Source organism: Notothenia rossii, assembly GCF_949606895.1.
Source record: "Notothenia rossii genome assembly, chromosome: 11".
NCBI classification, from domain to species: Eukaryota; Metazoa; Chordata; class Actinopteri; order Perciformes; family Nototheniidae; genus Notothenia; species Notothenia rossii.
This window is the reverse complement of record NC_136910.1, coordinates 13,647,949-13,660,624: the sequence shown is the minus strand read 5'-3', so window position 1 is coordinate 13,660,624 and position 12,676 is coordinate 13,647,949. Positions and strand designations below refer to the sequence as shown.

General features: G+C 40.2%; 1 protein-coding gene and 1 long non-coding RNA gene across 9 annotated transcripts in view; one reads left to right on the top strand and one right to left on the bottom strand.

Annotated features, from left to right (window-relative positions):
* The window catches only part of pax2b (paired box 2b), a 32,786-nt gene extending 20,447 nt beyond the window's left edge, over nt 1-12,339 (top strand). For 4 of the 6 annotated variants that reach the window (XM_079657638.1, XM_079657636.1, XM_079657637.1 and 1 more), the window contains 4 exons: nt 242-356; nt 7,564-7,665; nt 9,557-9,643; nt 10,425-12,339. In XM_079657638.1, the coding sequence (XP_079513764.1) occupies nt 242-356; nt 7,564-7,665; nt 9,557-9,643; nt 10,425-10,501 (381 nt within the window). In that variant the 3' untranslated portion in view covers nt 10,502-12,339. The remainder of the gene's footprint in view (nt 1-241; nt 357-7,563; nt 7,666-9,556; nt 9,644-10,424) is intronic. The other 2 variants (XM_079657640.1, XM_079657639.1) reach the window with 2 other exon arrangements.
* LOC307023939 overlaps nt 1-12,676 on the bottom strand; it is a 43,846-nt gene that overhangs the window by 24,040 nt on the left and 7,130 nt on the right. The window lies entirely within an intron of this gene.

Here is a 12,676-nt window from a genome sequence, read left to right as displayed (position 1 = left end):
ACACACACACACACACACACACACACACACACACACACACACACACACACACACACACACACACACACACACACACACACACACACACACACACACACACACACACACACACACACACAATGCTCTCATACAAATGTATACTCGCACAGGCCTGTGTGGAGTGCTTAATGGAGGAGGAGAAGGGAGGATTTCCATCTTGGTATTGTTTGGTTGTGTAATGATTCAACTGTCCTTTTCCCAGGCTAATGAGTACTCGCTCCCTGGCCTGAATTCCAGGCTGGACGAAGTCAAGCCCAGTTTATCCTCTAGCGTCAACCCAGACCTGGGCCCCAGCGTGTCGCAAAGCTACCCCGTAGGTAAGATCAAGTGCCATACAGTACGCCTTTATGCTGCCGAGCCACTGCTTCAGCTGAGGGGGTTTGAAGTATGTAAAAGAATGAGAAAAACAACTAACACTGCCTGTGCAATTGACCAAAACATGTGTGAAAATAAAAAAAAAAAGCAAACCAAAAAGTTAAGTGTGAATACTTTTTTAATACCATTTCACTCTGAGCTGAATAGGTGGTACGATGGTGGGATAAAAGCTGAGCAGCTGTCCTCTGTCTGCGTCTTTGCTGAGCAAGCAGGGTGATAAGAGAGATTGTGGGGTGGGGCAGTGGGGGGACTGTTCAGTCACCGCTGGACAAGGACCTTTGGGTGTCAGCACATCAGAACTATGACTGTGTATCAGAGCAAGGTCTCGCACCAAAAAAAGAATAAAGGCCACCATGCAGGACTGACTGCTTGTTGGCTGCTGCTGTGTTGCTCCTGTGATTTGTTCGCCGGGAGACAGTTTGTGTGTCTCAAAGCACGAGTAATGTGCCTCGGTAAATACGCTCTGGCATTTCTGCCGCCTAACTCTAACACCATGATCATTTATTTCGCCCTCCTCTCTCTCTCCCCCCCCCCCCCCCCTTCTCGTCGTCTCCTCTCCTTGTCACAGTTAATGACTGCCTGGCTAATTGAAATATTGTTCCGTTGTTGCCGTGTTATTACCAAGAAGAAGGTTAAGTTTACTGAAAGTTTACGATGACTGTCGGGGGCCTGAGATTAATATACAGAGCTTTTATTAAAATTCATATAATTATGCAGCAGCCATCAAAGGCGAGGAGTTCTGCGTGGGGGAGGACAGGGTGATTGCAAATTGCTTCAGCCCCCCCTTCTCAAATGATAGCCAAGCAGACTTATGAGAAGAGAAAGGGCCCTTTTCTCATTAATATGTGGGAGGTAGATTTCCCTGTAAGGCAGGCCTCCTGAGAAGAAAGGTGTGTGTTTGTCCTTTGTGCGCTGATGGCCCCGTAGAATGCAGGCGGCTTTGTTTGCACCTGGGATATTTCAGATGGTCTCTGCAGAGAGGGTCTCCTTACTGCTTTACAGGTGCAAAGAGACATGTAGAGGAAGAAAGATGGGATTGTATGCATACCGGTGTGTGTGTCTGCACATGAAACGCATATCACTTGCTTTTGTGTTAGTAAATACCTTTTTCTGGTGGCAGGTCTCACTGCAGGCAGAGAAATAAGGAGGTCAAACTAATGGAACAAACATCACTGCAACTTCCTCTTGTAATTAGTATTTTTTTTTGTGGTTCCTCTGCTTGGTTTTCCCTCAGTGGCTTCCTGTGTGGATATTAGGATATATTCAGGTGTGTGGTCTCACTAATGGCTGAGTATTACAGTTTACTTGCCAGCGATAAGCCCACCAGAGGAATTTTAAGCCATGCAAAAAGTAGTAAATTATCTGCAGTATTTAGGCCCAGATCCAATTTCAAATTAATTGTGTCTTTACGGGGGAGAGAACTGGAGATTATGTTCATCCTTAAAATGTTTTCCAACACCAATTAAAGCGCCTGCAGTTATTGATCTTGTTGATTTTATGTCCTGGAATTTGCATAATCTATTAAAAATGAATGATTCATGAAGTGCTCATTGCCAGAGATCGAGATTCTCAGTGAACTGAAAGACTTCCGAGATAGAAATCTTTTGTGTCCTCTGCTTATCCTATTAAGGCTCAAAAGTACCTGCAAAGCACACTCAAATAAGAAAGGGATTTAAGGGCATTGTGCACATCATCGAAATTCAGAGGCAAGAAGCCACTTCCATTAAAACCGTTTTTTTCTCTCTCCCTCTCCTCCACATTAATGCTGCATTACCTGCTAAATAGTCCCTCTTACCCCATAAAAACACCAAAGGGTTCCATGAATATGTGGATAGGACAATTGCATATTGTGAGGTAATTTCTATTGTTGATATGGGAAGTAATTTCTTTGATGAATTCCCTTCGAGAGATGAATTTCATCTCAAGTGCTTCTTATTCTTGTTCTTTCAAACTGCTTAAAATTCAAATGGTGTGAGCCGTGGGTGAATTTATGAAAAGCAGAAGGAGGAGCTCGAAACTTTTTTGTGTATTTTCAGAAATAAATGGAGAGATGGCCTCGATACGGCCAATTGTCCACTATTTCTATAGAGAGCTTCAGTATTTCCTGAAATTAGTCGGAGCCCACCTGTTTTCTCGATGGTGCTTCAGGCTGAAGAGCCATCTCCGAGCACCGAGCGGAGTCCCTAGAGCACTCAGTGGGAGTTTTACACATCTCCACTCAGTGACTGCATTCTCAAGACTCTTTAAACATATTCCCTGCTGGGCCTATTAATGAAGGCCTCCAAAGGCTTAAAGACCCCCGTGTCAATGACACTTCCCCTCCTCAAGCAGCTGCTCCTGTGCACTCCTGTCAGGTCTCTAAACAAAACTTCACCCAGCAAATAAAACCATCCACACTTAGCATTCAATTAGGGTGAGTGAGTGCTCTCAGGGTGCTCTACACAGGAAGTACCAGGACCTGCGGTTGTCCAGTGAGCAGCGAGCAAAGATCAGAAGGCGAACCTGCCGTAAGTGACGCGTGGCCTCGTGACAAAGCGCTCGCCCGTCTTCCCACAGGGGGGAACTAAATTAATGCTTATTTCGTCTTCACAAAAGCAAACTAACCTTTGAGCACACATTTGATAATGAATGACTTTCAGCCGGTGTTCGGGGAATTAAAGCAATTTGGCTCTCCAAACATTCTTTACTTAGTTGTAATTAATTAGGGTGCTGAGATTTTTTGGCTTGTGATAAATTGCCCCGTTCTGCATATAGCCTAGAAAACTGGAGGTCAAAGATTTTTGGTTGTTGTTGTAGCAAAACATGAAGGTGTCCCTGTCATGCTAAATGTAATACTCTTGCAAGCAAAAGAGTCATTCACAAATGACTTTGTTTCTGTGCCAAATAAAAAGAAGGTCGTCTTGCTTTTCGTTTTGTGTTTTAAGAAACGGGGATGACAGCAATGCAAAAAAGCACATCGTAGTTTCTTGTCACGTTACTGTGAGCTGAGATCAAACTCATCAATCTTATCGCAGTATATTCAAGTGTTGACAAAATAGTTTGAACAGTTTGATGCTTTCAGCCACTCAGTGTAGTTCAAATAAATAAATATAGCCAGTAGTTATTTTCAAAAAGCATTCAAACAATCTTAAAAATGTTATATTTCCTGGCTCACTAAAAGCAGGAATGACTGTTTTTCAGCACCCAGCAGCAGCTATTACGAGTCACTTCTCAAATGAAGACAGGAATCAACAGGGTTTTGTAACAGCAAACCAAAAAACTCTTTGAATTGATTCTCGCAGGGAAAGAAAAAGAGGACACAGCCAAATAAATAGCTTGATTTGCTGGCGTTCAATCTAAGGGGACTGACAGGAAGCAGACAATATAAAGAAGCCCATCTTTTAATGAGAATCTGGACACACATCTCTGTTGTAAAAACAACAAAGGCTAGGAAGCAGCTAATGAGGCTATCATTGCTGTACAGAGAGTTCTCAGAACTGGCGCCTCACAGAAAGAGGGCTTTAAAGGGGACATAAAGCAACAGGCACAGAGCTGCTGGCAGTCACTGCCAACGCTATCCTGGAATACAACAAAACTGCATTCAACAGGGACGCTGATCATTATTATTATTATCGCAGTCAACAGGAGAAAAATCGACTGAAGTTAATGGCAATAGTCTCATTTTCTATTGGGCAAAACTAACCTTCAAGAAAACATTGTTCAATCTTTTGCTTTGGTATATTTGCACATTAAAAGGGCTCCTACGTTAATCAAAATACATGGAGATGTTCACTACTACCAAAAATGAAACAGAAAACCACTTTGTTTTGTTGTTACCATTTAGAGTTAGAATTAATATTGAAGTCTGAAAGAATTGATTCTATTGATCTGATAGAAGTCACTGACCCATATAGTTCCCTAGCCCTTCACCTTTATTATCAATTTGTCTAATACTTGCAAAAAATACCATTAAAATCGGCACAAAAATGAATGGAACTAGGCATATGATAGTCTCCCTTTGAAAATTAAAAAGTTATTTGTGGTTACAAGCTCAACATTGTTCAGTTCCACCAGGGAAATAAATGTAGCAATGGTATCAGTGTCAGCCAATCGGAATCAGTATATGAAGAGGAAAACGGGTGATTGGTTCCCTATCGAAAATGATTTATTTTTGTTGGTAAAAACAGCATTTATTGCACTTCAGTCATATTTGAAAGCGATCAAACCAGATGTTCCCTTTAAGACTGAAAGGCAGGGATCTGGTGCTCATAATGTATTTCATCTCTTTGAAGAAAGGTAATAAAGAGTTAAGCGTATTTACTTTTATTAAACATATTGAAGAAAAGATTGGGTCAGTGTTTGCTGAGACAGTTAGACAATAGTTACCAATGTCTACACACACACACACACACACACACACACACACACACAATGGCCTCACCCCCGCTGGACCCCCCACCTACAGTACTCCCACGGCTCCCTTTGACTTATGTGCACTGGCTTGTGGCTAACTAATTCTTATTATAAATGAAATGTCCGGCATGACCTCACTCTTCTCTGTAAAGCTCTTTAACTCCGCAGCCCTCCAGTCTCGGTGCTTTAACCAAAAGTCACATCTCAGCAGGCTTCATATAAAACAGCCATCAGTGCTGAGATTTGAAAATAATAGAGAACACACCGAGCGCTTTCTTTATTGTACAATCCATGATCACAAATGGCACTTGTTTTAAGTAAGCATCCAATCACAACTCTTAGATCAGGACTAAAAGATAGTTTCGGTGTAGTATTTTCAGTAATGGAAGTACTATTCAGATCATTTACTTAAGTAATTACTGCAATGAATTGAAAAAAACATCATTACACACCCAGAATTAAAATATATGTCTACAGATCTGCTGAAGTTTTATGAGCAAATCGTAGTTGAGTTTCAGGGACACCCATTATGCAGAATGACCCATTTAAGAGAGCATAATATTATACAAAGTATATAGTAAATTATTGCATTTTTATGGTATGTGCTTTAAGATTTAAGCAGCTTTTTTATGAAGTAGCGAGTCAGGGAGGAGCTAATTTTAATGCTTCGAATATCGTTTAGTAGTTTAAACAGTATGTCATATTATAGCAAATCTTATCATTATTTTGTACACAACATTTAAATATGCCAGCAGATGTTGAACAGATTAAATGGAGTAAATATTGTATAAATGTGACACAGTTGAAGTATTAAATTAAAGTACCTAACTGTACTTTAATAAATGCACTTCATTGCCATCAATGGGATAATCTAAAATAAACAAAATACTATTACTAAAATAACTACTTAAATGACAGCCTTTAAAGCAAGTCATGTTGTTGTTATTTAATATTTTGTCGGTGAATTTTTTTACCAAACAAAATCAGTGAAAGCCATACAAGGCTTCTTTTGGCTCCTTTACCTCCTCCTACCCCCTCCCCCAGGCCTGGGTCTAGTGCACCTCCAGGCTGCCACCCTGCCTCTTCACCAGATTCACCAGCCGTCCCCATAGCCCAGCCCCCCTCCCCCCCCCCCCTCAGGCCCCCACTGCAGCCAGTATGCCTGGCAGCCTGTAGTAGCAGGTACTTAAATACCCAGAGGGCCCATTCGCTCACCCTCAATTAAACAGATACGTTTCTCATGATATTGCACATGTATGAATTGGATTTTTCAGTCAATATCTATATTAGCCTGTGGTTTATGCTCTCATTAGTGATGTTGATTAGCAGCAAGGGCTAGTTTTCCATATTCAGAGAGATAAATATTATTTTTTGCAAGAGAGTTCAATATGTTGTATAACTTGTGGAACAAATTGGATCAAAATGTGGATTTTAAGAGATGATTGGTCAAGAGGGGAGCCGAAAAATACTGTTAAAACAATAAATACAAACAACATAAATAGAGTTAAGCAACTGTCATACAATGTATTCATATTAATAAAGGTATGATTTATTATAAATATAGAAGCAAAATCTTTGCTAAATGGAAAAAAAAACTCCCTTAGACCGTGACTCAGTGACATACTTGTCATGAAGAACAAGAGACATTTGTTAATATTGTGATAAAAAAATGTTCCTTAAACAGTTTGTTAGTTAATGCAACAACATGGACAGTTTTCTTCCACTAGTCCCTCATTAAAGCTCCATTGGGAGATTATTTTCCCCTGGAGTCCAAGTGGCCCTCACAGCTGACAATATAACAGGGGCCTCTTCTACCCCGGCCCCTGTGCAGATTTGGGTTACGTGTCGTTTTGTCCCAACGTCCCCGTGGCCAGCGAGGACAGCTCAACCGTCACTCTCAATTACATAGCTGAATATCTGCAGCCGGACAGGTCCCGCTCCGCAGAGGGGCCAGTGTGCTCCCACTGTACAGAGAAAGAGAGGCCGCCATATTTAGAAAAAAAGCTTGAACGGAGTAATGAGGAGGGATGTTTATGTGACCAGTATTCAGCGGGCTCAAAGCAGCAGCTGTTGTTGTTGTTGTTGTCCTGTTTTAAAGTTAGAGGGGCGGACTGATGCTTTCTGGTGTTCAGTAACGGTTTGGACAAAACTAGGTTCTTTGAAACCATCTCTTAAAATGGAGGGAAAATAATGTTCTTGTGCTGACTGACTTGAGGTGGTGGTGATGAGTCATGATGTGTATAGTAATATCATCATTTCCTGGTTTTAAAAACGGCAGGAGCTGGTTTGCATTTTGAAATCAAACACTAATTGCAGAGCTAGACAGTAACTAAGCACATTTACTCAAGTACTGTATTCAAGTAGTGGAAGTTTGGAGGTACCTCTCCACGACATTTCAGAGGCAGCTTTTATTTGGCAGCTATTACAAAACTATATTTACTTTACTGAATCAGGATGAATATGATATTAATAATATCAATCAAATATAACAAATGTGTATAGAAGTAGCTACATATGTGTAGTTATAGGTCCATCTCTGCAAAATAATATATCTAAAATCTGAAAGGGACCAATCTGCATGCTGAGAATTTGGGATATTCACAGCAGTTATAATAATGCAGGCCTTATCTTTTCAAAGCTGTATTGACCTTTCCCATTACAATACTTAAGCCAAAGTATTTAAATGCTTCTAGTCACATATTGAAAGCACTGATGAAGTGGTTTTTGTTTTGTTTTTGTTTCTCTTTGTCTCTCCAGGTCGAGATATGTCCAACACAACCCTACCTGGGTACCCCCCCCACGTTCCCCCCACGGGCCAGGGCAGCTATCCGACCTCCACGCTCGCCGGAATGGTTCCTGGTAAGTGAGAGACAACATCACATGGATTAATATTGTCATTAGGGAGGCTATTTAACAGTTGCCCCTCCAAATGAACAGGTGTAGAAGCTGGAGAAGCAGAGTTTAGCGTCAGATTACGCAGAGAGGCGATATAAATTGACCTGCAGAACAAGAGGCGCACACATCCTTATATTAGCTCTGTGTGTATGATTGGATTAGACGGGCTGAATAAGTGATCATAGACCGAGGAGAGGACAGTGGTTCTCCCTTCCTTCCTGCTTTTTCTCTTTCTTATTGGCTCATTATCTTCCCGTTTGTACCGGTCGTCGATAGAACGCAATACCAGACCTCCCCAGCGTCTGCGCTCCCAGAGCACATCCTCTTCCTCTCCTCTACTTAACCTGCGGTTCAGTTTCACAGCAAACAGTTAAGGGTCAAAAGGCAGAGGCACGTGAGCCCGGTAAATATTCAAATCTCTGTCTCTCGGAGGAGGTCAGGCTTGTGTTTCACTGCCAGGGATTCAGATTTGGTGCTGGGCTTCTTCAGCTCCAGCGTCACCAAGCACACATTTTCACCAAACCACAGCCGGCATTTTGCTTTGATGTGATTAAACCACTAGGATGAGGGAAACCAGTGGAGTGTGTCCGGTGTTTGCATATCATTTAGCAATCACACAGCCCATCACTGGCTCTGGCTGTTACTCCTTTTCCTTCATGAAGGGCTGCGATGACGAGTTTTGTTATCTCCTCAGCCAAGGGGGTTACATTAACTGCGCCATTTGTTTTGGTCCACTGGTAGCAGATCATCCTTAAGAAATAAAAAATTACAAAGATACATACATACATCTTTATACTTCATAGAGATACTGATATTTTTCAGGATATCACATTTTTCTGCTTCTTCAATAAAACAAAAGGTACATTTAGTTAAAAACAGTTAGATTTGTACAAATGTTTTTTTATTTCCGTTTTCTAAACATTGTTAATATATTTTTTCATTAATTAAAGTCAAAATAAATGGTGGGGACTCTTAGTGTTCAAGTTCTTCTTTCTGCCCGTGTCATGGAAAGCTACTTTGAAAATATAGAGACTCAACCATTTCTGTCAATTTAACACTAACCAGGAACAACAATGGAGGATGTGGTAGCACCCGATGGCTGTCTGGATTTGCTTTGGGATGTTGACTCATAAAACTGTTAAATCAGTTGGTGGAAACGCGTCAAGTCAAACATACTTTAACTTTCCGTTTGTTCCTATGTAGCACAAAGCAGAAGATGAGGGCCTTAATCCTATGGCTTGTGGTTTTGTGTTACAACCCATTCATCCTATACACGACCACTAAGATTTAGTGACAAGCGCAAAACACTGTTAAAGCAAAGCCATTTCTCACCAGCTTAATATCAAATCTAGCCTTTATTATCTCGTAAAAGAAAGAAACGTGTTGAACCAGCAGCGCTCACTGACATGCTCCAAGTTAGTTTCCTCTGCAATGAAATTCTACCAAACACCACAGCTCAGACCAGAGGGGTTCGGATTGGAGATGTAAAAAATCCCTTTAAGAAAGGCTGCAGGATTTATTGCAGCATATCAAAAACGTATGCATGAAACTGTTTATTACCACTCTGTATTTATTAGACGGGTTTGGAATATAGTGGAGGAAGAAGAATGGGTAGATATCCATAAATGGGACAAGGAAAGCCGCCGTCAGTGTCACATCCTGTATTGTTCAGTGTTGCATAACTTAAGTGAAATGAAAAAGAAATAAATTACTTGCTTGACTGGTTGCACATCGATGACTATCATTTTGCCCCTCAAATTGCATCCTGTTTTGAATGACGAGAAATGACTGCAAGTGAACGGGGTAATGGTTTGATGCAATGAAATGCTAATTGATTTGTTGTTTTGTTTTGCAGGGAGTGAGTTTTCGGGGAACCCCTACAGTCACCCACAGTACACATCCTACAATGACGCCTGGCGATTCAGTAACCCAGCATTACTAAGTGAGTAGAGAAAGAGTTACTGGACTAATTGACCCCTCCCCCAAAGAGCAATTGTCCAATTGCTGGCTAGCAACTTAGCACCGTCTAAGGAATGCATTAAAAACCATTAACTGATCTGGCCTGAGCTGCTTGTTAGCATGCCCTGCTAACAAGCTTAATAAATAAAGCAGCTGTGTAAGGGTAGTCCTAACGCTCTGTAACTCTTCATTAGATTTTGGCAATGTCCATTTTCTCTTGCACTGATGAAAGTTAAAACATTCTGTTTATCATGTAGCTCTAAAGTGCATAATTATATTCACTCCTATAATATTCTCATCCTTAAACAAGTCACCTGAAAACATTACAAGCTGTCCAGTTATCAGGCATCATGATGCTAGCATTATTGGCAACTAACTAGCAGCTAATCAAAATTGCCAGGAAAAGTTGTCATTTCAGGTTTTAAAACTGAGGGGCGTTGGCTAGAAATTGGAAAAACCTGCTTTAGTTTGACTCTAAATTAAAGACTAATTATTACACAAATGAAATGTGAAAGTGATAAATGGGCCTCATTGTCATTGTAAACCGGTCTAAAGACGGTAAAGCTTAGGAATAGCAAAAGTAACGAAGTAAAGGAGCGAGACTTATCAAACTGTCAAATAACTACAACAATTTTGAGTTTTCTAGCATGGAAAATATGTAAAAGTGCAGCTTATTTACAATGAAAATACCAATACTGTTAATGCATTTGGTGAATGTATGTTTTGTTGTTGTTACAAATGGTTTGTTCTTCTGTTCATTTCAGGTTCCCCTTATTATTATAGTGCCGCATCCAGAGGCTCCGCCCCTCCCACTGCTGCCACTGCCTATGACCGTCACTAGTTCCCATGGGAACCAAATCAACCTGCAGGACCCATGGTGGAAGCATGGTCCACTGGACACTGAGCAACTGCGCATAAAATCTTCCCGGCTCACGATGAGAAACTAAATTTTTTGGAGGGGGGGGATTCCAGACGACTTCTCTCCTCGCAGCTTTTTTTGGACACTTAAAGCCAAAAAAATACCTACAAGAAGATCATCAGAGACTCTAAAATAAAAATCACCCGACACACATGCTGAAACCTGTGGCTAATTGCAGGAAAAAAAAGACGAAAAAAAAGACTAAAAACAAAGGTCCCTGGTTTTGTTTCCCTGTGGCACAGGTTCATCCCATCACGGATCAATACTGAACATTCCTTTTCTTGACGGCTCTCAGCAGGGACGCTGTCCAGAGCTTAAAATGTAGCAGCAGCCTTTTTTCTTTCCTGTTACCATTCGTCTCCCACTCCGATTCAGATGGCAGCGCAATGAGATCAGAGGAGATCAGCAGCAGCACACGCAGGCTGTGGCAGGCTAACGTTGTTTTGATCCATCTAAGCAGTCACCGACCAAACATCCAGCATGAGTAAATCGATCCTTTTTGATGCCATGAGAAGATTAGGACATGTTCTCTGTGATACACAATCAAGATGTAAAAATGAAAATGAAGTAAATAAAGAAACATCCATTTGAAAATAGAGGGAGCCATGACAATATATCACCATGGCCCGCTATTTGCAAGATTTCAAGAAACTAGTAAATATATTCTTAAAATGATTTTTTTATTTCATTTTTATAATTCGTAAACAACTAAACTGCGGACTGCTTGGCTAGTGTTTTCCTATTTCTTATTTGTCAGGATACAAAATGTCATCAGGCAAAACATTTGTGTTTTTTGTTAATTTTGCACTATGTTGGTGGTTTGCAACACTGGAGCGTTATTATGCAGAAAAATGACGATGCATATTTGCTCTATTTCATGAAATTGGCTGTAAGTCTAATAAGTCTCAGTCTGAAAAGGCACTTCCCACGTTTTCCTGTAATTCAAGGCCCATCATGTCACTGCCTTGACGTGCACTACTATGTTCTCACCGCTTACATTTCTATTTAAGTTGATTAAGTCTTTGGCATTCAACCACAGAAAAAGGATATAACAGCCATCACAAGTCACACCAGTGTCATTTGTCAAGTTTGATTTCCCAAGCATTCATTCTGACGACTCTAATAACGTCAAAAAGCATGGCGACGATTTCAGCTAAATGCCTTAAACATGTTCCCTCCTAACTTCATGTTTCAGGCCGAGTTACTTCTTTAAATCACGCTGGAATGATGGTTTCCTCATCTGTCAAGTGAATGTATTTGCATTTGCCAAAGACTTAGTTCTTGTTAGTGTTTATTTACAGGCCGCCTATATGCATCATGAGAGCAGTATTATTATTATTATTATTATTATGAATATTATTATTATTATTATTAGGGAAACCCACGTTGTTCATGAGGAAAAGTATATGTATAAATTCTATGCAGTGCAGAGATGGTCATCATATGCATATTCAGCTGTAAACCTAAAGGTAGGTGGAGTTTATTTAATTGTTATGTTATTTACAAATTGTTCATTTTCGTAGAAGGATTTTGTGTGTGTGATGTGAAGACACTTCTCTGTAAATACAGTAAGAAAAATGGTCTTTCATGTTCATGGGTATTATCACTTTCATTATGCTGGTCTCACTTGTACAATAATAAAAGTGTCTGAAATCTTTTACGCAAAAGGAGTTGCATGGTGTTTCTGACTTTCTTGTTTAATGCTCAAATGATTAGTTGATAGAATAAAGACTGATCGATAATATCAATGAAAATATACCTTATTTGTGGCTTGAATGTGGACTTGAATAAGAAAATGAAACCTAAACAAAACATTCAAACAGGCTTTAAAAGTCCTCTGTCTTAAATTGAACCCCGTCTTATGAAATGCAAAAAGCGCCTAACATACAATTATTCTGTAATGGTTCTGACAGTAGACATTATATCTACTCATGTACTATTATAAGAGGGAAACAGTGTACTTTTTGTCAAACTACATTTATTTGACAGATAAAGTGACTTAGTTTAAAATCCATGGGTCAGTTAATAAATATGAATCTGCTGTCCCACAGAATACAATGTAGCTGTAATAGGGTTGGCACTGACAGGTTTAACATG